The sequence below is a fragment of the Notolepis coatsorum genome (assembly GCF_963971535.1).
Source record: "Notolepis coatsorum genome assembly, chromosome: 18".
Lineage (NCBI taxonomy): Eukaryota > Metazoa > Chordata > Actinopteri > Aulopiformes > Paralepididae > Notolepis > Notolepis coatsorum.
Genome location: NC_140182.1, coordinates 2267992 through 2293536, shown reverse-complemented (window position 1 = coordinate 2293536; position 25545 = coordinate 2267992). Strand labels below are relative to the sequence as shown.

At 49.6% G+C, this 25545-nt stretch overlaps 1 protein-coding gene across 1 annotated transcript in view; it reads right to left on the bottom strand.

The window, feature by feature from the left end:
• The window catches only part of LOC311244788 (receptor-type tyrosine-protein phosphatase zeta-like), a gene marked incomplete at its 5' end in the record, with an annotated part of 193581 nt that overhangs the window by 53238 nt on the left and 114798 nt on the right, over positions 1-25545 (bottom strand). Inside the window, 5 exon segments of the mRNA XM_084334475.1 lie at positions 4561-5199; positions 5380-7153; positions 12857-12897; positions 16057-16182; positions 18285-18473. Of these exon segments, the coding sequence (XP_084190601.1) occupies positions 4561-5199; positions 5380-7153; positions 12857-12897; positions 16057-16182; positions 18285-18473 (2769 nt within the window).

Here is a 25545-nt window from a genome sequence, read left to right as displayed (position 1 = left end):
TGAGTAAGCTGTGGTGTTCTGTTGTGATTTGTTTCTTCAACAGGCTGTCGGGGGTGGGGGTGACTGAACGAACACGGCAAGCTGAGCGAGTAGACGATGAGTATATGTACAGAGAACGTTCAGCTGTCGTCTATTTCATAGCCAGACTCCTGGGGGACACTGTGGTCGTGCTGAAGGCCATACCAAGGCTAGGCCCTACTCCTATGCGGTCCTCAAAAAGGACGAGAGTCGGGAACCAGTAACTGTGATGACTGACTGATCTTGGGGTCGAAAAATGCCTTGAGGTGAGTTCAGATAACCACGGTTACGTTCGCGTGAGCCTGGAAGATATGCCACGAGCTGAGGCTCGATGGTGCCTGAAAATGTAGGGCTGATTGGTACCAAATTGAGGAGGAGGGGCCGACAACGGGAGTCTGAAGAACATCGGACTGGAAACTAGTATGATGCAGTGTCCTCTGGGGGTTGAGGTATTGGTGTGACTAAATTGTGTTGGTAGTGGGGGATGGCTGAGCGACTGGCATATACTCATGGTTAGGTGATGGAGTGTCATTTGTAAGTGTCGTTCGGCGCTCTCTACCTGGTGGCCTGCTGAAGATTGGGGTTGAGACTGTTGGATTCACAGTCTCAAGGGTGGGTGTGAGTGGAATCAACAACTGAATGAATTGAACTGAATGAACTGAATGAATTGAAATAATGAATTGAAATAATGAATTGAAATAATGAATTGAAATAATGAATTGAAATAATGAATTGAAATAAGAATATTAGAATAATAGAATAAATAAAATGAGGAGGCCTAATTTTATTGAAATTGTGCTAAATGTGACTGAACTGTTTTAAAGTATAATCTGATTGAAATAAATAAAATGTGAGTGAACTGTTTTAGAGTATAATCTGGTTGGAATAAATAGTGTGTAACTGAACTATCCTAAATTCTAGTTGGAATAAATAGTAAGCATCTTTTCCATATTTTAAAATCGAGAGTGTCAAGCATTGTTTCCATATTTTAAAAAATCCTGGTGAAATGAGGTTAATGTCAATTTGATGTCAATTTATTTTTTTGTTTATTATTTATAAAGTTACGGCAATGAATTTTGATGACTGTTCGAATTGATACCCTCATATTTGTTTCCTGGTTTATATTGTATAATTGTTTGGCATTTCACGGTTTTGATCTAATGTGTGGCCTCTGGCAATTAGCCCGGAGGAGCAGAGCCCGGTAATTGCATGGTGGCAGAGTTGATGATGTGTGTTAAAAGATGGACGATTGAAGTGAAAAAGAAAAAAGAAGACGGTTCACCCGGTACGGCCCTCCACTCTCTCCCCTTCTGGTCCGTTCCATCCCATGCCCATCTACGGTCCCTCCTGTCTAAAGACACTAGACTCTACTGGCGAGATGGAGGCAGTCGTCTCGAAGGACATCCTCCTCCTCCCCCGTCTCCCTCTCCCCACTGACTGTGCAGGCGATCACCTGCGGGGTGCCTCAAGGGAGTGTCCTGGGGCCGCTCTTCTTTCTCATTTACATAAATGATATGAAGAATGCCTGTTCATCAGACCTTTTTCTTTATGCGGATGACTCAGCTATTCTGGTCTCCCATAAGGACTTGGCAGTAGTGGAGAGGACCCTTAGTGAGGAGCTATCAAATGTGCAGACATGGCTGTCAGATAACAAACTATCTCTTCATCTAGGAAAAACAGAGGCCATCCTGTTTGGATCAAAGAAACGGCTTGGTAAAGATATTGAAATGAAGGTAAGAGTAGGTGAGAAGCAAATAACAAACAAGGATTCTGTTGTATATCTAGGCTGCATACTGGACAAACACCTTACAGGAGAGGCCATGGCTAAAAAAGCCCACACTAAAATCTGCCAGAAAACGAAATTCCTAGCTAGACAAGGGAAACTACTGGACCAGGCAACACTTAAAATGCTAGCGGGCGCATTAGTACAGAGTCACTTTGACTATGCTGCCACCTCCTGGTTCAGTGGCGCTCCACAGGTCCTGAAAAATAAACTTCAGACAGCTCAAAACAAATTAATTAGAGTAGTCCTTAAACTACCTCCACGCACTCACCTAGGGCCAACTTTCTTTAGGCAACTAAACTGGCTTCCGGTCAATAAAAGGGTAATTCACATCAAATTAGGTCTCACACACAAGATAGTTCAAAATACAGGTCCGAAATATCTATCTAATTATTTTAATCGATTCCGTGACAATCATTCATACTCCACTAGAAGGAGCAGTACGGATTTTATTCTGCCAAGATTTAACTCCCTAATGGGCACAAATACATTTTTATATTCTGCAGCACTGGAGTGGAACAAGCTTCCAGTGGCCCTGAAAAACATCGAAGAGGGGGGAAGTTTTAGACGTGCCACAAAGAAATGGCTAGCCAGTGAAGTATATAATAGCCATAGGAAGGAGAGGGTAGGAAGTGCTTTTTTTGTATGGGGTTGCTATTATGTTTTATTCTGTTTTTTTATTATGATGATCTTTGTTTTATTATGATGCTCGATGTTTTATTATGATGCTCTATGTTTTATTATGATGCTCTATGTTTTTATTATGATGCTCTGTTTTAGTATGTTTTATTATGATGCTCTATGTTTTATGATGTCTGTCCATGTCCAAAATCAGGGACCATGATGGAAATAAGTGCTTGCACTTTCTCATGTTTTTATCCCTTGGATGCCGTCTCTTTTACTCCACAATAAAAATCAATCAATCAATCAATCAATCAGGGGATCAGGGACTGGGTGACCTCTGGGCCATCTATTTGTCACATGTAACGGACTGAGATCTCCAGCATGCGAGGAGGTTTTGCTAGAACCTCTGCTGTACCATACGCTTCGTTCTATTTTGACTCCCACCTGACTGTCTCCTACTCTAAATTCTCTCTATTATCTCTCTCTGTCCCTCCTTGACCGCACCCAACTCTCTCTCTCTCTCCTCTGGGCCCCCCGTATAGTCAAGCTTCACGCTTATATAATATACACGCCCTCTTAGATTAAGTGCAAGTCTGGTGTAGTATTGATGGTCGTCCCATACGTAGATACGTACACACACACACACACACATAGCTCACGCACACTCCAGAAATGTACTGCATTTGTTCCTGACCTTCGATTTTGGTTGAGTTTTGGCCTTTTGACAGGTCAATACTTAATGCATGTTTTGATGTGTGTTTGATGGTTGATGGTTGTGTCATAATTATTGATTATGACAAAGGGGGACTGAAAGGGATAAACCATCAAAACTACTGTCATACCCGTTTGTAGGGTGATATATTTGATGATAGGTTTTTCAGTTCATTGATGTCGAATATCTTAAGTTGATAGGTTCATCAGTTCATAATGTCTGGTAATGTCTTATATCTAAAGGCCATAATGTATAATATGCCTAATGGGGCCTGGCGTCTGTGTGTCTGTGTGTCTTCCTCTTCCCTGCATGTGACCTGCTGACCCTTGGTGCAGGCGACACGGGCACGGTCCGTCTCGCACACACACACACATGGCTCTAGGCCTCCCTCACACGCACACAAACTCACGTACACACACACACATAGTTCGCACACACTTGCAAACACATACACACGGATAGTCTCACACACACACACACATAGCTCGCGCGCACTTACAAACACATACACACAGATACACACCAACTGTCATGGAACTCTTCGAACTCTCAATGAACTGCCTCAAGTGTCACGATGAGCACGGAATTAAAAGAGTAATGACTAGGGTAGGACAATGAGCACACTCATATACACACAGACATGCAGGCCCCCACGACCGGGGGACTCCGGATGGCTCATTAGTTCAGGCCCCCACCCCTACGAAGAAGCACGTATTGGAATCCCCCGAAATCCCCCTCCCTCGTATCTAATATTCCCATCTAATATTCCCGCTCATATTCCCTTTGTCCTCAGCAATGACGGTGACGGCTATCAATCATCAAACCAGAAAGAGGTGTGTCCAACGACAAATGTATAAATGAGCTGACTTCTGTATTATCTGGGCTTCTGTGCAACTGTGCTCTCCCTGCGTGGAGTTACATGCCTGGAGTCCAGATTGTGATCTATTCGTGCTGTGAGAGTTCAGTAAACTGGAGACTGCCACATCTGTCTCATCTCTGCTGCTCACCTCGCCGACAGTCAATTAAAAGAACCCAGGGCTAATTTACATTATAAGTGGAAGATCCACTGAATATCCTTTTAAAACGATGCAGATTAATGTACAGGAACATGGCGGCAAAGTAAAGAGACCACAAACAATGATGATGGATAATGATAATGATTGCGGATGCAAAAATAAATAAATACATCTATAAAAAAAGGACATGGTGACCACCTGTATATGTAACGTCACCTTTCTCTCTATCACTCTCTCACAGATGAAATTAAATGTGCAGACAGATGGTGGATTAGTAGTCTTTTGAACGTCCAAAACATTCCCCCTGATCCACTGGAATGACACGGACTGCAGTGTCCCCCACTGACACGGAGTGGTACTGCAGCGTCCCCCACTCCGACTACGGGACAGATGTAGTTTTTCTTTACCTGCAACGGGCTGCTCTTCCTCCTTCTCCTCCTCCTCCTCCGATTCCGACTCTCGCTCCGTGCGCTCGGAGATACTGAAGTCGGAGGACGTCTCGTTGTCGTAAAGGCCCGAGCCGCTCTCCTCCTCGCCGCCCAGCGACCGGGGGGGTGCGGGGGGCGGTGTCGCCACGGGGGTCACCGCGGACACCGGCACCGGAGGAGGAGTGCCCTCCGCCTCGGCGCTGACGGCGCTGCCGCCGCCGCTCTCGTTCTCGAAATAGAACGCAGAGGAGCGCTCCTCCGAGTCGTCCGGGGTCAGGCCGGGGGTCAGGCCGGGGGTCAGGGAGGGGGTCAGGCCGGGGGTCAGGGTGGGGGTCAGGCCGGGGGTCAGGGAGAGGGCGACGGTGGGACCGACCTCTCCGGAGGCCGAGCTCTGAACCCGGTCCGACTCCTGATCTACACCGTCGGAGCCGGAGGTGCTACTGCTAGCGTCTGGGGTCTGTCCCTCTGGGGCGCTGGGGGAGGGAGAGGAGGAGGGAGAGGAGGAGGAGGGCGAGAGAGGGGCTGAGGGTTGGAGGACAGAGTCCCTGTCCGACGACGCAGAGAACCAGAGGTCCTTGGAGCCAGACACCGTGGCTGTAACAGAGAGGGGCAGGTCACCTGGGAGAAGAGGGGCACGGGGAGAGGGTGAGGAGGGAGAGGGTGAGGAGGGAGAGGGTGAGGAGGGAGAGGGTGAGGAGGAGGGAGAGGGTGAGGAGGAGGGAGAGGGTGAGGAGGAGGGAGAGGGTGAGGAGGGAGAGGGTGAGGAGGAGGGAGAGGGTGAGGAGGAGGGAGAGCTACCAGCGGAGGAGGTCAGAGGCTGGTCTACAGAGAGGCCGAGGGAACCCACCAGAGAGAGAGAGTCTACACCACTAGCTGAAACCGGAGGAGGACGACCAGAGGCGGAGCCCCGGGCCGAGGGGGCGGGGCGGACGTGAGAGGCGGAGCCCCGGGCCGAGGGGCGGACGACGTGAGAGGCATGCAGCGAGGACGACGACGACGACGACGAGGACACGGAGGGTTCCAGATCGCAGGGGCACAGGCTGTCCATGCCGCTAGCGAACGGAAACCCGTCACCGCTGAGTTCTGAGAGGAAAGAGTCTACCGCGCTCCCGGTGGCGTAACCCGACGAGTCCTCGAACCCCACAGAGCGGGTCAGGCCCGGCGTGGCGCCGGAGAGAGAGAGGTTGTGAAGCAACAGGACGACCGAGGGCTGCAGAGCGCGGTCGGGAGAGACGGAGGAGGGCGCGGCGGGGAAGCTAGACGACGGGTCCCAGGGGGGGGACGAGGCCCGGAGAGGGGGGGTGTCGCTAAAGGGGGAGGGGTCACCCAAAGATCCCACGGTGGAGGAACCAGACAACACATCACCTTCATCATCATTATCATCACCATCATCATACTCATCATCACCCACTCCACCACCAGGGGAGACAAGGGCAGTCTCCCCACCAGACAGGGAGCGGTGCGGGGGGCGGGGAGGGTGGAGGCGAGGCAGGGTGGGGGTGATGGAGGCGCTGGGAGGGTGGCGGTGAGGCAGGGTGGGGGTGACGGAGGCGGGGAGGGTGGGGGTGACGGAGGCGGGGGCGGGGGCAGCCAGGGCCGGCTCGTCGGGAGAGGAGAAGGGCAGAGCGCTAGGGGCATGCGGGGGGGCCGGAGGCGAGGAGGGAGGGGCATGCAGGCGGGCGGGGGGAGCGGTGCCGGGGGGTTCCGAGGCGTCACACACAGGGGAGGAGGAGGAGGAGGAGGGGGGGGGCGGGACGACGGAGGGTCGCTCACCGTTGAACACCGGCTGCGTGGTCCGAGAGAGAACGCCGGCACCGAACGGGGTGGAGGTCGTGGTGGACGACGCGAAGGGCAGGCTGGGGCTCGTGGGCCGGAGGGGGACTTCCGCTCCGGAGAAGGAGGAGGAGGGGGCGGAGGTCCGGCTCTCGGGCAGAGGTCTCCCCCCCCCGGCGGCAGTGGACTCACTCCTTCCTCCCTGGTTGGTTTGGGTTACGGGACGCGCCACGCCGTGGCTAGTCCTCCCGGGGGTGAGGCGTGTTGTTGTTGTGCTGCTGGTGTCCCGGGCGCGAGACGCCACTGTGGCGGCGCTGGTGGTGGTGGTGCGAGTGGGAGTCGTGGTGCGAGTGGGCGTCGTGCCGCTGGCTCCGTTTCCCGGTGAGACGGGGGCCCCTGCTGGCACTCTGGTGGTACTGTGCTGTTTAGTACTCGCTCTGGAGGTGGTTATAACTCGATGAGGCGCCGTGGTTCTGCGGTGGGCGGACTCGGGCGTGGTTCTGCTGTGGGCGGACTCGGGGGGCGTGGTTCTGCTGTGGGCGGACTCGGGCGTGGTTCTGCTGTGGGTGGACTCGGGCGTGGTTCTGCTGTGGGCGGACTCGGGGGGCGTGGTTCTGCTGTGGGCGGACTCGGGCGTGGTTCTGCTGTGGGTGGACTCGGGCGTGGTTCTGACGCCTGGCAAGGGGAGACTCGGCAGTCGGGTCGTGGTCCTAGTTTTGGGTTTTGTAGAAGTCCAGTCCACGTTGTAATCCTCGGTTTGAACCGGTTCATTCCAGGACTGACCGACGTCATAGTCCCCCTGGTGGTAGCATAAAGAATTACAGAAGGCAACGGAATACAAATGGAATCCATGCAGCGTCAATGTCGTTATATAGTCGTACTGGCAAATCGCGTCCTGCTCTTCGCCATCGAGATATACCTCATCTCCAGTACCTACTGTACTTCATCAACGAATAAAACAAATACACCCAGCACCTGCCAGGCCCCGCCCTAGTGACGTACTATAAAGCACTAGGCGTGGTCACCACTCGCTCTTCCTCTATTTTCGTTTCCATCATGGCGGATGCTTGCACCCTGTGAAACTAGTTGTAATGAAAAGTTTAGAGAAATTACGCAGTGTTGAGTGCTTACCGGAGATTTGCCTACCCCTGGAATATTCACGGCATGTTCCAACGACACGTCGGGTCTATCCTGGTGTTTCCTCATCTTGTGGCAGCAGATCGAGGGACAGCGTGCAAGGTTTGGCTATCGAGCCGGCTCGTACACAGGTAGGCTCTGTGTCATCAGGCATTAACGCTGGTGTTAGTAATGCTGCTGGTTGTTTTGTTACACAACCGAGTTGTGTGTCGGTGCCAGGGGCGGGATGTTTTGGTGAACGTCCCTCTGAGTTGGACGTTTTCCAGGCTATCCTGGAGCGCGCTGCTAACACTACTGCTATAATGCTGGGTCACTGTTTTAATGTTCCCCGCCGTGGGATGTCACTGCTTTTCCCTCCTCTTAACCGGTTCATTGATGAAGGTCAGTCGGTAGCTAATGTGCGGGTTTTTGCTGAGTCTTATTTACCCTTTTTACGGGTGAATGGGTTGACAACAGGGCGCAGGGCGGGTGTGCCGTGGATTGAGAGCCAGGTAGCATCGATCCTGTGCCCTGGCGGGGTTGAACGGTGTCCCACCCGGAAGCCGACGCTTGAGAGCGAGTCGGCCCGGCAGGTGGCAGTATGGACTGATGAGAGCTATACTGCTACAGGATGGAATTTAGCTGCGGCCAGTGTTGTGGCTCAGCTGACTGTTTTTCTGTCCACATTAGCGTCGGGTAGTGGGGCTACAGGACCAGCCGACGCTGAAAACATTTAGCATGTTTTTGGTGTTATAGAGATCTTGACTCAGTCGCAAGCTATAACTGCAGGGAGGATTAGGATGCTATCAACGCTTGTTAATAGGCATTTCTGGTTGGAGCAGTCTCCTCTTGGGGAGGAAGAAAGGTTTCTTCTCCTCACGGCTCCTCTTTCCGCGGAAGGACTCTTTGGTCGTTCTGTGGAGACGTGGGCGGTTGTTGACCTAGGTCCCACACCGCCTCACGCTATGCAGCCAGAGGTTGGAGCACGGCCTCGTCAGCGACTGTGGCGAGGCCCTCGACAGGCGGCCATGTTTCCCCCGCCAGTGGTACCCTGGGCGTCGAGTCAACAGGGGTCCACAAGGCCGACAGCCTTGGCGGCCGAGGGATCGGCCATGTTGGATGTGCTCGGCTTGGAATATACAAGCCGTCGCCGTTCTGCCACGAGCAGCCCGCTCCCCGATCACTCCTTCCCCCGTCACCAGCGGAAAAGGGGCTCTGATTGTTTTCCTTTGGCTGCGGGCCGCAAGCCTTCATTGAAGCGCATGTGGCCCCACGTTTCGCTTCTCATGGGGACAGGGGCTGACACCCAGTTGATGGCTGAGCCTGGGTCTGTCCGTGAGAATGTTGTGCTGTCACCTGGCTCCCTCGCCACACGTTGTGCGATTGGTGAGCCTGGTGTTACGCTGCCACTATTGACGGTGGTCAGCAGGGGGACTCGAGGCCTCTTCGAAAGAATGCTCAGCACGGGTTACCCCGACCTCGCCTTCGCCAGGCGGGGTATCACGTTGATGCCTGGCAGTGGTCTGAAAAGAAGAGGCGCGCGTGATTTGGGTGGTAGCAATATCACTGCAGGGCTACGGTGTGTAGGAACCCATGGGGTCCTCACGCCTTGCATGTCTGGCTGCAGAACAACTCCTCAGCATGTTCTGGAGGGGTGTTCAGTGGGGGAGCGTGTGTCACCTAGTTTGATGTCAGCTTCTCCCGTATCAAACCGGCCCTTTCTGTCAGGGTCCCCCCTTGGGTGCGACCGCCCTGTCCGCTTTGGCAGGTTCAGAGGCTACGCACAGCGGGAGGGACCGGGCCCCCTATCTACTGTTCCTTGTGGCCCAGCGCCAGTTGACGGCGGGTGCGCTCTGGGATTATTATCACATATGGCTACAAGAGTGCCATATGTCGAGATGGGTAGAGAGAACGTTGAGGCGGGGGCTTGTTTTGCAGTTCGCACAACCCCACCCTCCATTTTCAGGTTTGGTGCAGACCATATTATCAGGGTCAGCAGCAGTGACAGCTCTGGCCGACGAGATCCAATCTCTGTTGGTGAAGCAGGCCGTCGTTGTGGTTCCGAGAGAGGACGCGATGTCAGGCATCTACTCCCGTTATTTTCTGGTGCCCAAAAAAACGGGAGGGGTCAGACCTATACTGGATCTGTCCGCGTTCAATCGTCTGATTGTAGCGAGACCATTCAGAATGTTGACCGTCAAACACCTGCTACTTGCTGTCAGGGTGGGAGACTTGTTCACCTCCATAGACCTGAAGGATGCGTATTTTCACATCCCGATTTTCCCTCCTCACAGGAAGTTCCTACGGTTCTTATTTCAGGGCGTAGTGTACGAATACCAGAGGTTGCCGTTCGGCTACTCTCTGGCTCCCCGCACATTCACCAAGTGTGTAGAGACAGCGCTGGAGCCTCTACGTCGTCAGGGGATACGAATTATTTTCTATCTCGACGACATATTGCTCCTCAGCCGGTCGGAGGAGGTCGCCAGGTCTCATACCAGGCTGGTGGTGGAATTCCTCACCAGGCTGGGTTTTGCTGTGAACTGGAAGAAGAGTACGCCTCTTCCCAGTCAACAGGTGGAGTATTTGGGCTTGATTCTAAGCTCAAGGCCCATGAGGGCAACCCTCTCGGAGCGACGGAGGGTGTCCATCCTCCACGCGCTCGGGGGTTTCCGTCCTGGAGGGACGGTCACGGCGCTGCAGGTGATGCGCCTGCTCGGTATGATGGCATCTGCTCACGCTGTGGTCCCTCTTGGCCTCCTCTTCATGAGGAGGATACAGAGGTGGTTCTCCAGTATGAGAATAGACCCGGTCAGGGACAAGTGGAAACGATTGACGGTTCCTTTGTCGATACAGGGGGATCTCGCCCATTGGAGGAGGACTGGTATCCTCACCAACGGGGTCCCCATGGGCAGCAGGCGTTCACACGTCACGGTCTTCACCGACGCTTCCCTCACGGGATGGGGAGGGACGTGTCGGACCGACGCAGTAGGGGGCAGCTGGATGATCCATGCTGCCCGGTCTACCCTGCACATCAATGTGTTGGAATTGAAGGCGGTCCTCCTGGTCCTCAGACGGCTCGCCCACTTTGTGGTAGGCAAGCACGTTTTAGTCAGGACGGACAGTATGACGGCAGCGGCGTATATCAACAGGCAGGGTGGAGTACGCTCCACCCGTCTGCACCGGGCGGCGGTCGGGCTCTGGCTATGGGCGTCACGCAATCTGCGCAGTCTGAGGGCGCTCCACATCCCTGGCAAGGAGAATGTGGGCGCGGATATGATGTCACAGGGCGGTCCTCGTCACGACGAGTGGGAACTGCACCAAGACATAGTCAGGCAGATCTGGGATCGCTTCGGGGAAGCTTCAGTGGATCTGTTTGCGAGCAGACAATCTCACAAGTGCCCCTTGTGGTTCTCGGTCAGCCAGGGAGACAATCCTCCCTTGGGGGTGGATGCCTTCTCAGTGTATCCATGGCCGCCCGGGCTTCTGTATGCCTTTCCCCCCACACACCTGGTAGGTCAGTTGTTGGAGCGGGTACGGTGGGAGCACAGGACCGTGATCCTGGTTGCGCCAGACCGGGGCACAGCTGTGTGGTTCCCGGTCCTGATCCAGCTATTGGTAGCCCCGCCGTGGCCTGTTCCTTGGTCGGCGAGGGCCCTCTCTCAAGCGTGCGGGTCGCTGTGGCAGCCCCCGGTGCTGGATCAGCCTCTGATGGTTTGGCTGGTGAGAGGGTGAGTCTGGAGAGGATGGACCCTTCTGTGGTTGACACCATCCGGAATGTGCGTGCTCCCTCCACTATCGCGCTTTACGCGGGTAGGTGGCGTATGTTCCAAGAGTGGTGTAAGGTGGGGGGCCGGGACCCGGTGTCCTGCCCCCTGGATGCTGTCCTTACTTTCCTTCAGTCTCTCCTTGATAGACTGTCGGCTTCGACGGTGAGGGTATATGCTGCAGCTATATCCTCTTATCATGAGGGGTTTGAGGGTGTTGTGTTGTTCAGCCACCCTCTTGTGAAGCGTTTCCTGCTTGGCGCTCGGCGCCTTAAGTTAGTGACACGCTCTCTGGCTCCGAGCTGGGATCTTCAATTGGTCCTCGTCGGTTGTCCAAGGCCCCGTTTGAGCCTCTTGAGCAAGCGCCTTTGGAACAGCTGTCGTTCAAGACTGCGTTCTTGCTGGCCATCACCTCCGCTAAGCGCGTGGGTGAGCTTTGTGCTCTCTCGGTGCGGCCCGAGTGTCTGTCTATTCGTTTCGATAGCGGTGCCACTCTGCGGCCTAATCCAGCCTTCGTGCCAAAAAATATCCGGAGTTCTTTCCGCTCCAGGGATATTATGGTTCAGGCGTTTCATCCGCCTCCTCACGCTAGTGAGTTGGAGGCGGGCCTTCATCAGTCATGTCCGGTCCGGGCTTTGGGGATTTACCTCAGCCGTACTCAGGGCCTCAGGGCTACTGATCAGCTCTTTATCTGTTACGGTGGCTCTCGTGCTGGTAAGGCACTGTCGAAACAGCGCCTGTCCCATTGGTTGTGCGAGGGCATTGCCCTCTGCTACACGTTGGCCGGGCTGGCTCCCCCTGGGGGCGCCAGGGCGCACTCCACTCGTGGGGTGGCGGCCTCTGCCGCCCTGCTAGGTGGGGCCTCGGTGGAGGACATCTGTGCTGCGGCTTCATGGTCCTCACCGGGTCCCTTCGTAAGGTTTTACCTCATGGACATGACCGGGGGTTCTGTCTCCCAGGCAGTTCTGAGGTCTGGAACCTCTCCTGCTTCCCGTCCTTCGGTGGGTTAGCAGGGATGTGTGGGTGTGGACCACAAGGTGTTGTGTCACACGTGGTCCCGCCTGTGTTGTGCGTTTGGAGGTTTCTAGTTCCCTCTTTTTCGCACTTGGGTGGAGTTGACTGCCGCCCCCTCTTCACTAGGAAGGAGGGGTGACGGGACTCCCCTCCCCCCTCCCTGATGTGGGCTTTCGGGTCCTCGGGGGGTGCATTTGTCGGTCCTCGCGTCTGCTCTGTCCCCATATCTCGATGGCGAAGAGCAGGACGCGATTCGCCAGTACGACTATATAACGATAGGTTATGTATATAACCTAGTTATATGAGTACTGGCTGAGCGTCCTGCTCTTAGCGAGCCCTGAGGTCCCTTGGGAAACTTTTCTATTGGAAACTGTTTTCCGAGGAAGAGCGAGTGGTGACCACGCCTAGTGCTTTATATAGTACGTCACTAGGGCGGGGCCTGGCAGGTGCTGGGTGTATTTGTTTTATTCGTTGATGAAGTACAGTAGGTACTGGAGATGAGGTATATCTCGATGGCGAAGAGCAGGACGCTCAGCCAGTACTCATATAACTATACTATATCGTTATTATGAACACTGGGACATGAATAAAATAAATATAGTTCTTACTTCCTCATCGAATTCATTTGAGTCTGGCTCCAGCGCATTTCCTGAAAATAAATGAAATAAATGAACACATGTTGGAACATAATATAGACACGTACAGTAGTTATATCAGCGTCCATGCCAAACTGGACAACACTGAGGCGAATAATGTATTAACATTTCAAGTTGTCAAGATCTTAATCCAGTTTGTGTTAACCCTGAACCCACGTTTTAATTAGTTACTTTCCCTCAGGATTATGCTACAGTTGAAAGTTAGCAATGTTACTGAAAATCCAACTCCAACTGAAATGAAACTGAAACCGAAAATAAAAATAAAAATAAAAATAAAAAGGCATTGTGGACCGGGGGAGACACAACTTGAAAACAACAAAAGGGAGAGAGAGGTATTACAAACACCAAGACATCATTGTGTGGGGAAAAAAACGTTCTGCATTTCTCAACATTTCATAATCGCCGGTCAAATGAGTTTATTATCCGCATTCCATGTTGTAACATTTCACGAGCCTGAATAAAAACTCTCCGTTCTTCATTTGAGGGATGAAATGACAGGCGAGAGATTGAAAAAAGGAAAGGTTGTCCACCACACCCACACCACCTGAAGCAGATTATTAAAAATACAAATAAAAATAAATATAAAACATAAAAAAAATAATAAAAACAGTGTTAACAAACACACACACACCATGCACTTATGATGTTGGGATTATTTCATGCATCTGGCGACACCCCCCTAAACACACACACAGGGTGCGAACCATGGGGGAGCTCGGTGAGCCATGGCTCCCTTAGATCAACATCAGCTCCCCTGAAAACATGACTTGGGGGGTCTCTAAAATACTGACAATAAATGCTATTTTTGCCATGCATTTCTCATTTTTCTGTCATTTTCTGTATCGTCCTCATCGTGTATAATAATACAATTAGGCTATTTTGATGTATGATTAATGATTTGCGCACTAATTCACCGTAATAGACAATAGCATAAATCTATGGGGTTGCGGCACTGCAGATATACCCTACTCGTAATACGCATGCAACATGCATGCTATTCTTGCGTTTACCATTCGGAGCGTGGCGGCGCTGCACTGCAGCCTGCAGGCACAAATCAAACTTCACCCGCTGTTTAAAATAAATAAATACAGGTATGATTCCAGGATAGTGTCGAAAGTTAAACGAAATATCAAAGAAGTAAGCCTTCTAACCTATTTTGATTTTACAAAGAAGGCGAAGCAGCCTGCTGCGGGGACTACTTCTGTGACATGCAGATTTTGAGAATTGGGCAGATCTTCACCATCAGGTGGCGATAATGTTGCATTTGTTTGCCTACTATAATAATGTTAGACTCGATGTGTTTGGTCGTGGACTTGTTGTTCGGTATTGGTTCATCCGTGTGTTTATGTGTAAATAGGACTGTTGTGTGTGAATTTTAGACAGTGTTGGATCAGAGGGGTTAATCTGAGCATGTGTATTTAGACACCTGTGTGGTGTGGACTATGTGTGGTTCTGTAATACTCATACCTATAGCCTATGGCCCGTGTTGACCGGGGACGTTTTATGAGTTGTCAGCTCCTTTCTATTCCATTCTATGCGACAGGCGCGCTCCTTTTCCCAGCGCCGCGCCTCGGCGGCAGCGTTTGGGGCATAAAGTTGAAACTAGTTAAACTTTTGGAGAGGAGCGCGCTCATCAAGGTAACTCTTTTTGACCGACTAATCAACATCGAGGAAGTGGGCGGAGCCGCGGCAGTCGCGAGACTCAGGAAAACGCTCTGAGCTTTTTTTTTTTTTTTGCCCCCCCTCCCCCCCGCTCCCCCGAAGACCATGCTATGGTTCGCACACTGCACACACACACACACACACACGCACGCACACGCACACGCACACACGCACACACAAAATGGGCTCTTACCTGAATAAGTCACACATCATGGAGGCCAGATCAAACTGGTTTGTGAGGCATGGGAGGTTTTTACAGGTTTAATGAATTGGACGGGTGACTGAATGAGAGGGACGTCGGTTCTGACGGCGAGCGGCTGCTCTTGCTGTCGTTACATTACTGCTGCCAACACGCTCACCAGGTGGGCAGGGGGCACAACATGCGGCTCAGTTTCCACTAATCTATTGAATGTGGCAGAATCACCACTCATTCATGCAAGATGACACTGAAATATGATGCAAAAGGATTTTTTTTTCCCTTTGCAAGGCATTTTTTGTTTATTATCCAACTTCAGTCATGAAATACAAAGTTACCAGCATTGCCATTCCAATCCATGTTGTTATATATAAATGCTGCACAGCATGCGAACATTCTCTTACTGTGATGCTAGGAGGAGGCAAGGGCGGCCATTGAAAAAGAAAACAAAAAAAACAAAGATGGCGGCTTTGTCTTTCTTTGCGACGTGGGACACAACACAGGATATGACCCTTGAACCAAAGCAAACATCTTTGGAATATAGAGGAAGCACATTTGAATGAGAATACACACACGACAAGCATAGTAATAGAAGACAAGTGAGAACCGTAGACATGAGAGTACAAACGTTATGCGTAATAAACATGCTGGTGAGATCCCCCCCCCCGAGAGGAGTGCGATGAGAGAGAGAGAGAGAAGAGAGAGAGAGAGAGAGAGAGAGAGAGAGAGAGAGAGAGAGAGAGAGAGAGAGAGAGAGATGAGAGAGAGAGAGAGAGAGAGAGAGAGAGAAAGAGAGAGAGAGAGGAGAACTAGACACAGAGGAGGACACACACAAACACTGAGTTCACAACTTCATGGCATTCGTGGAGGGGGGGGGGGTCAAAATGAAGGATGTCAGGGACAATGGACACGTTTCTTTAAAGAAATAAGGGGCCGAGGTGGGGGTGGGGGGAGGGGGTTGTAGAGGGACGGTGTGGTGGTGGGGGGGTGGGACTATTCAGTCGTTAAAAGTTGGTGGTAAAAATATAGCAACCACATCGGGTGAGTATTTCTAAACATCGACCTAACCCTCTCTTTCAGAGTAACATCTCTTCAGCCGGTGGATTAGCTACAATAGTAGGACTTGAATATTGAATAAGTCTGCAGCGACTCCTTCTCACGCAGCGAGACCCAGGGAACTACTAGATCAGCCCAGTAGGGGGCAGCGACAACAGGCAATGTCTCCATGTAACACGTGAGAAAATCTAAGCGCGTTCTCCGTGGAGACGGGAGGGGCGGGGGTCGTCGCTCTTACCGGGGTCGTCGATGGGCATGTCGACGGTCAGCTGGTCGCTGGTGCGTCCGTACAGACCGTTGGTGCACACAGCAACCACCTGGACCACGTAGCTGGCGTTCGGAGACATGTCCTGCAGGATCGCCCCTGGTGGTTGGTGGTGGTGGGAGGAGATGCACGTTAAGGGGAGAAGAGGGGGAGAGAGAGAGAAACTATTTGATAAGTTCATCATGAACAACCGATCGTTATATTAATGTGTGGCTAACTTCACTCACATTAACGGGCGAGAAAAGCCTGTGCCGCCGTAAAGCGAGTGCTGAAATATTGACGAGTGCTGAAATATTGAAATATTGATAACCCAACACAAACACAAACATCAACCGGTGTCCCAGTGATGGTATATAAGATAATGTGCATCATCCTCAGTCCTTTATACATACTATCTCCTCCCCCCCCCCCCCCCCCCCACCGCTAGCTGCAACCGTGGCTGTGGACCAGCCCTCCTACCCCCCTCCCTCCCTCCGACTCCCGCCGACGCTCGACCTCCGTGGCCTTGCAGAGTGGCAGCAGATATACGCATTCATCTGTAGTCTCAAGATCTACTGTAGTCCTGCATGTCATCAACAAATGTGCACGCTGTGTGAATTTATGTGTGCCATTTTTTTTTTTTTTACTTTCTTTATTTTGTGTCATAATGAACATCACATTGCATTAATCATACAGTATAATATACTTGATTCACATAGTCAATGACATTTGTTACTCAGGCTCTTCCATCTTATTCAATTTGTTTTCAAAGTATTCAGCATAATCAAAATAAGCTGTATAATCCGAGTACGCCTCATAAACAACCCAGGGGGGGGGGGGGATTTTTACATTTCTTTAAGGACATACAGTAGGATAAGAAACGAAAAAATAAATTGAAAAATTTATTTAGCAAAAGGAACAAAAATAATTTAACAAAAAAAGAAAAAAAAAAGGAGAGGGAGTCAGGAGGGTCAGACTCATGCTAGTGTATCTCCAGGTACAAGGTTACAAGTGACCATCTCTGCATAAACATGTATTTTTTCAGTTGCAATTGTGCAGTCATATGTGTGCCATTATTACTGTCAAATGTAACAATTGTGGAATATTCCTATAATGAGGCTGTGTGTGTATGTCACCGAATTTCCCCAAGGGGATTCTTTCTATCTATCTATCTATCTATCTATCTATCTATCTATCTATCTATCTATCTATCTATCTATCTATCTATCTATCTATCTAGCTATCTATCTATCTATCTACTAGAAATAGTTGTTAAATAAATATCATTGTTTTTGCAAAAAATGTGTCCGACTTCCATGTGTCCGCCACGTTGCAACCAAGGCCTGCCGGGGAAACTAGCCATATTCCTGTGACTGTTGAGGCCTCAGCGCAGAAGTCATGTAGGCTCGGTTGCAGTGTTAATTTTGTCAACAAAAATGATGACTAAATATGGTCGTCAATGAAGCTTTTTCCCCTGACTAAATCTAGACTAAAACAAAAAAGACAAAATCGAGACTAAAACTGACTAAGACTAAAATGCTCAGACCTGTAGTTGACTAAAATGAAAAATAAATGAAGGTGACTAAATATGATAAACGAAAAAGGAGCATTTGACACATGACTAAGACTAAAACTATTGGTTTGATTATGTCTTATGGTGTATATATGTGGAGCACTTCTATGCTCTATATGTATGTATATATATATATATTATTTTTTATTATTTATTTATTTTATTATTATTGCTTCACATGGGCTGTGGAAACGTTTGGTTCACTTGACTGTTTTTGTTATTTTAAGACTGGTGAGGGTCTTTAACTGTTTACATCTTTAACTCATTACGTTATGGGGGGAGAGGGGAGAGGGGCGTCTACATGAATCTATGATCCCAATAGAAATGAATGTGAATTTGACTGACTGTAGCGGTACATAGAATTACATTACAAGAGAATAAAATGCTTTTTTTTTCATTCACGAAAACTAGACCAAAATGTCATCCGTTTTCTGCGACTAAATCTAGACTAAAACAAAAAAGACAAAATCGAGACTAAAACTGACTAAGACTAAAAGAAAAATAAATGAAGGTGACTAAATATGATGAAAACGAAAAAGGAGCATTTGACACATGACTAAGACTAAAACTAAAATTTAAATAGCTGCCAAAATTAACACTGCTTGGTGGTAACAACCCATCAGAGTCCTTTCTACACACACACCACTACTCACCACGTCCTGGTCTCCGTCCGTCAGGTACTGCAGCGTGGGCGCGTCCCGCCCCCGGGCCAGCTTGTAGCTCACGGCGTACTTCTCGATGCCCCCGTCGTACACGGCGCGCGGCCGCTCCCACATGACCAGCAGGCTGGTGTAGTTATGGGGCGCGGCCTGCACGTCCTCGGGCTCCGAGCTGCAGACTGGGAGGGAGAGGGGGGGGTCGGGTCAAAGGTCACTTAGACCAGTGGAGGGGGGCGAGCAGCCAAGGGAGGGCCGCAAGATGATTTAAAAAAATAATAATAATAATAAAAAAGTCAAAAAAAATTTTTTTATTTTTTTTGTCAGGCCACTGAACTTAGAAGCAGGCCAGGACAGTGTTTCTAGTTGTATTCTAAAATTCTATTCTATTGTATTCTAAAATGTGACTATATGGTTTTATATTAACTTAATAAATAAACAAAAACGAAAAATCTACTTATTTCAACGAACATTTCAAACTAAATAACAGATTATGCACATAAAACGCTGAAAACAACCAAAGCAACAATAGTATTTTACAGTAATGAGGCTATTATTATTATCATTATTATTTTGCAACAAGTTAGCCCTCTCATAAATAGCACATATAAATGAATAACTAACTTGAACTAACTTAATAGGATTGAAGTGATATTTGGCTTAAAAAATCGGTCGCCTGGCAAAAAAAAATTAATTTAATAGCCTGACGATGTGCATTGGGCCGCGGCTCTCTGACGCCTTATTTTCTGGGTCCCGGCCTGAAAAGTTTGGGAACCCCTGACTTAGACTAACGTTTTGATGCTACTGTGTCTCCATCAGAAATCACCAGTGAATCTTTCTCCGTTTTGCCGCCATGTTCCGCTCCGTTTCAAAGACGTGCGGTCGGTGGAATCTCCCCCCGTTATACGGGACGGTAAACGGCGTTACGTGACTCGTCAGCACGTGCACACGTAGTGCCCGCAGTGTACGCCACTTCTTTAACGCTTACGACTTGCTCATGCTGCCCCTCTATTTTGGTCTAAAACCCATGTACATAGAACTGAATGTATGGATACAAGTTATATTCATAATCTGCTGTGTTTATACTGTAAGATGTTATATTGTTAGTGTACCATGTGTGTTTATACTGTAAGATGTTCTATTGTTAGTGTAGCATGTGTGTTTATACTGTAAGATGTTCTATTGTTAGTGTAGCATGTGTGTTTATACTGTAATATGTTCTATTGTTAGTGTACCATGTGTGTTTATACTGTAAGATGTTCTATTGTTAGTGTACCATGTGTGTTTATACTGTAAAATGTAATATTATTAGTGTAGCATGTGTGTTTATACTGTAAGATGTTATATTGTTAGTGTACCATGTGTGTTTATACTGTAAAATGTAATATTATTAGTGTAGCATGTGTGTTTATACTGTAAGATGTTATATTGTTAGTGTACCATGTGTGTTTATACTGTAAAGATGTTATATTGTTAATGTACCATGTGTGTTTATACTGTAAGATGTTATATTGTTAGTGTACCATGTGTGTTTATACTGTAAGATGTTATATTGTTAGTGTACCATGTGTGTTTATACTGTAAAGATGTTATATTGTTAGTGTACCATGTGTGTTTATACTGTAAGATGTTATGTTGTTAGTGTACCATGTGTGTTTATACTGTAAGATGTTATATTGTTAATGTACCATGTGTGTTTATACTGTAAGATGTTATATTGTTAGTGTACCATGTGTGTTTATACTGTAAGATGTTATATTGTTAGTGTACCATGTGTGTTTATACTGTAAGATGTTATATTGTTAGTGTACCATGTGTGTTTATACTGTAAGATGTTATATTAGTGTACCATGTGTGTTTATACTGTAAGATGTTCTATTGTTAGTGTAGCGTGTGTGTTTATACTGTAAGATGTTCTATTGTTAGTGTACCATGTGTGTTTATACTGTAAGATGTTATATTGTTAGTGTACCATGTGTGTTTATACTGTAAGATGTTCTATTGTTAGTGTACCATGTGTGTTTATACTGTAAGATGTTATATTGTTAGTGTAGCATGTGTGTTTATACTGTAAGATGTTATATTGTTAGTGTACCATGTGTGTTTATACTGTAAGATGTTCTATTGTTAGTGTAGCATGTGTGTGTATATACTGTAAGATGTTCTATTGTTAGTGTAGCATGTGTGTTTATACTGTAAGATGTTATATTGTTAGTGTAGCATGTGTGTTTATACTGTAAGATGTTCTATTGTTAGTGTACCATGTGTGTTTATACTGTAAAATGTTACTGTAAGATTATCTGTATTTGACAAATATTCTGATTCTAATTTCCGATCTTTATAAACATTGAATCAATCTTCAACGGGGGGCCGGCAACATCAATGCTATAATAGTCCCGAGGTTTCGCTTGATGAGGTATTCCCATCTGTGTGTAAGAGCACCCCCTAAATAAAACATCCTAAAACACCCTCATTCTGGGTCAGAGGTCAACCCTGCGAGAGTAGCGTTGCAGAGATAATGCAGATCATAGACTCACTGTGGGTCTGGGATTATAAAACAGATTACAGGGAATTCAGACCTGTAGACAACAGACATCTAATCCACTGACACATATATATATATCTCTACAATCTGTGCTAAACCCGCCACTATAGGGAGGCTTATTGACGACTCATCCTCTCCGAGGTGGGCCTCCGGTCGGGTACCGGCACACGCCACGCTCCAGTGATCACGGGCAACAACACCAGCGGCTCACGTGGGTCACATCACATCCTCCTCGACAGGGATTCCTATTATTCCTGGTCGGTCGGGTTCAAGTCTAATGTCAAGCTTGATTGACACACTGACTCGTGACAAACACAAGGGGGCAGCGTGAGCCAGTGGGATGAATGTGCAGCTGTCACTCATCCTCCCGCTCTCTCACACACACGGGAACAAAATCACAACAAAAGATAACGGCGGCACGAAAAGCATCAGTTTAGTGCCGGGGCAGGCGGTGCCACTCTTTCTCATGAATTGGTTTGTTGTTTCAAGTCGACTCGTCTAAGCGGATCAAACATTTCCAGTTATCCCGGGGGGTTTTGAGTCCCTTTCCTCAGATTGAGCTCCCCGAGACCCCTTGCTCTCAAGCGATGTCGTATGTAAACGTTAAATGGCTGCTTTTTTTTATATAGCAGCTTTTATCCAAAGCGCTTTACAATTTGTTCCTCACATTTTACCCATTCACTCACACGTTCACACACCGACGGCGGAGGCGACCATGCAAGGTGCCAACCTGCTCATCGGGAGCAATTAGGGGTTAAGTGTCTTGCTCAAGGACACATCGACACGCTGCCCGGGAGGAGCGGGAATCGAACTGGGAACCTCCGGATTGCCAGACGACTGCTCTACCTCCTGAGCCACTGTCGCCACTGTATGTGTGGTTCTCAAATGGGTTCTTAACACACGCTGTTCCCGTGCGTCTTTAGTCTTATCGGCTACTTTGATCGTTTTTAGCGCCTGGCGTGTAGCAGTCAGCCATCACTTCCTCACTCGGTCCCAGTGCTTAGTACTGGCTGGGGAGACAGGGAACCAGAAGGTCCCAGTGCTTAGTACTGGCTGGGGACAGGGAACGAGAAGGTCCCAGAGCTTAGTACTGGCTGGGGACAGGGAACGAGAGAAGGTCCCAGAGCTTAGTACTGGCTGGGGAGACAGGGAACGAGAGAAGGTCCCAGTGCTTAGTACTGGCTGGGGACAGGGAACGAGAGAAGGTCCCAGTGCTTAGTACTGGCTGGGGACAGGGAACGAGAGAAGGTCCCAGTGCTTAGTACTGGCTGGGGACAGGGAACGAGAGAAGGTCCCAGTGCTTAGTACTGGCTGGGGACAGGGAACGAGAGAAGGTCCCAGTGCTTAGTACTGGCTGGGGACAGGGAACGAGATGGTCCCAGTGCTTAGTACTGGCTGGGGGGGACAGGGAACGAGAAGGTCCCAGTGCTTAGTACTGGCTGGGGACAGGGAACGAGAAGGTCCCAGTGTTTAGTACTGGCTGGGGACAGGGAACGAGAAGGTCCCAGTGCTTAGTACTGGCTGGGGACAGGGAACGAGAAGGTCCCAGTGCTTAGTACTGGCTGGGGACAGGGAACGAGAGAAGGTCCCAGTGCTTAGTACTGGCTGGGGACAGGGAACGAGAGAAGGTCCCAGTGCTTAGTACTGGCTGGGGACAGGGAACGAGAAGGTCCCAGTGCTTAGTACTGGCTGGGGACAGGGAACCAGAAGGTCCCAGTGCTTAGTACTGGCTGGGGACAGGGAACGAGAAGGTCCCAGTGCTTAGTACTGGCTGGGGACAGGGAACCAGAAGGTCCCAGTGCTTAGTACTGGCTGGGGACAGGGAACGAGAATGGGGCAGCATGCCTACATTTTTGCCGCCCAGAACTACTTCCGTTTGTTATTCATTAATATAATTCACATCAGTTCTTGGACGACCATTGTATACAGTAACCTATAACACATTGTGAAAGGGGAAGGCCTCAAATTGACAAAGAATGAAAAAGAATATTCATAAGGGGTCTTAAAGGGAGGTCTTTGTGGGAGCGAGTGCACTCAAAAAGAGCGAGTTACCTAGCGACGCCCGGCCAGACGGTTCAAAGATCAAAACGAAAAAAGAAAACAAGGTAGGAGTGTTCATGAGCTGCTGCATTAACCCTTCCACTGCCACACGACAGAAGGTTAGCCCTTTACTATCACACAACCGACGGCGATGCTCCATCATTAGCATCATTAGCTCTGTATCCGCAGAGTAAAGGGCTAACCTTCTGTATTGTCACAGTGAAAGGGTTAACCGGCTGTCGCGTGGCAGTGAAGGGAGGTTCCACTGCGACCCCCCCCCCCACGGTCAGCGAGAGGGGGGGAGTATTTTCATGACACAGTATGCATGTCCGATACCAATATTGTGCCATGATGAATATACAATAAGCTCATTGGCCACACGGTTGTCCTTTAATAATTATCACCTGTTCCATGATTACCTGTCGTTTTGCCTACCAAGATGTCTGCCATGATGATGATGTAATGGAATACTGTGGACGCGGGGGACAAATCCTCCAGCCGGTCCTGTGTGGTCGACTCATGAGGACAAACGGAACTAACGCCGGCGACACATTATGGCAACGAGAGGACGGACACACACACGCCGCCATCCTCCACCAGAGAGACTCGTAGTCGACTAACTTTTGTCGTTTGATTTCTTGTTGAAGTTGATTGAACGGAGAAAATCTGTGTAAAATTGTGTTTCACACAAAGCACATCTGTGAATATCATTGCAATGACAGATGCAGTGCTCGTCGTTTTCTACCACCATTCGGACCCTGAACTCCCTTGGCCCCCCTCCCCCCCCCCCCCCCCTTACACTAACCAAGCTCCTGACCGGATGTGCTGTGTTTATGTATTTATTGCTGAGAAGGGGGGGGGGGGGGGGGGGATGTATCCATGTTCCAGTGTTATGTACTGTAGAGCTTAATAAATGTATCATATCATATCTATATACTCTATATATATTTGCTCCATCAAACACCTGGATAATCTTTCGCTAGAAAGGAGCTGCGTCTATTCGCCTCCGCTCTCGTCTCTCCATCGACTCGACTCGACCCGCGCTCTCGTCGTTGGTATCCGAGTGTCATAATGAACAACACCTGGTAGCATCCACACTCTAATAGAGTGCTGTATCTATGTCACATCGTGATTAAGACTCGACCTCTGACCCCTATGCTGCGACACACTAATGCTCATACCGCCGCCATCTCTACTTATATCTAGGGCTATATATGAAAGGAGCGCACCCAGATATAGATACAGCGAGGCGGCGATAACGCCTCGTGCTAGAGAGCCTCTTAGTGTGTGTGTGTGTGTGTGTGTGTGTGTGTGTGTGTGCGTGTGTGTGTGTGTGTGTGTGTGTGTGTGTGTGTGTGTGCGTGTGTGTGTGTGTGTGTGTGTGTGTGCGTGTGTGTGCGTGCGTGTGTGTGTGTGCGTGTGTGCGTGTGTGTGTGTGCGTGCGTGTGTGTGTGTGTGTGCGTGTGTGTGTGCGTGTGTGTGTGCGTGTGTGTGTGTGTGTGTGTGTGTGTGTGTGTGTGCGTGTGTGTGCGTGTGTGTGCGTGTGTGTGTGTGTGTGTGTGTGTGTGTGTGTGTGTGTGTGTGTGTGTGTGTGTGTGTGTGTGTGTGTGTGTGTGTGTGTGTGTGTGTGCGTGTCCTCTTGTACTTCTAGCGTTACGAGGACCACGTGTCGCCACGACGACAGAAAGCTAAATCTGGGCGGCCGGGTAGCGCAGCGGACTAAGCGTCTGTCTACCACCACAGAGACAGTGGGATCGAATCCAGCTGCGGTGCCTCCGGCTTGGCCGACCGTCCATACTGACACAATTGGCAGTGTTAGCGGGTGGGAAGCCGGCGAGGGTGGGTCCTGGTCGTTGTAAAACAGCGACTCCTACAGTTCGGTCGGGGCGCCTGCACAGCATGAGGGAAGGATCTAGGAGAGGTAGTGTGACCTTCCACACGTTACACTCCCCCAGTGAGAGTCCGCGCTGCCAGGTGAAAAGAAGCGGTGGGCTGGCTACACATGTGTTGGAGGAAGCATGCGATAGTCTCCGCCCTCCCAGACCGACGGTAGGGGGTAGAGTGCGCAACGACCAGGAAGGGGATTGGGAATTGGCATAACGACTAACATTGGGAGGGGAGAAAAACGGAAAAAGATTTAAAAAAAAAAAAGCTAAATCAGGGGCCCCAGGGTGGCGCACCACGTAACGCACTGCAGTGCAACGCGGACGTCGCAGGTTCGACTCCCGGACCCGGCGGCCTATATATTAATGCCAGCCCAAGAGTGGCTTCCGCGTTTCTCTGATTGGCCGCGACGGCCCACGTGACAACGCCTAGCACCGCCCCGCGGCAGAGCGGAGCGGCAGAGGCGCATAGGTTGCCACGGCATTATGCATTCGTAATCCCCCCTGTTTTAACATCGACGGTTAGCTCAACTCGTTCCTCAGCTTGCTGTCGAGCCTGCGGTCAGTTTGCAGTCAGTTCGAATCACTTCAATTTTTTTTTTTTTTTTTTTTAACGTTTTATTAATTTATCGCCTCTCTATATAAACGTAACTAGCGTCTGTCTTTCTTTCGCCGGAGCAGCAGCCTATTTCCGCTCTGCCGTGCGCCGCGGTCACATGGGCGTCGTGGCCAATCAGAGAAACGCGAAGCACTCTTGGGCTGGCATTAATATAGACGCGACCTGGC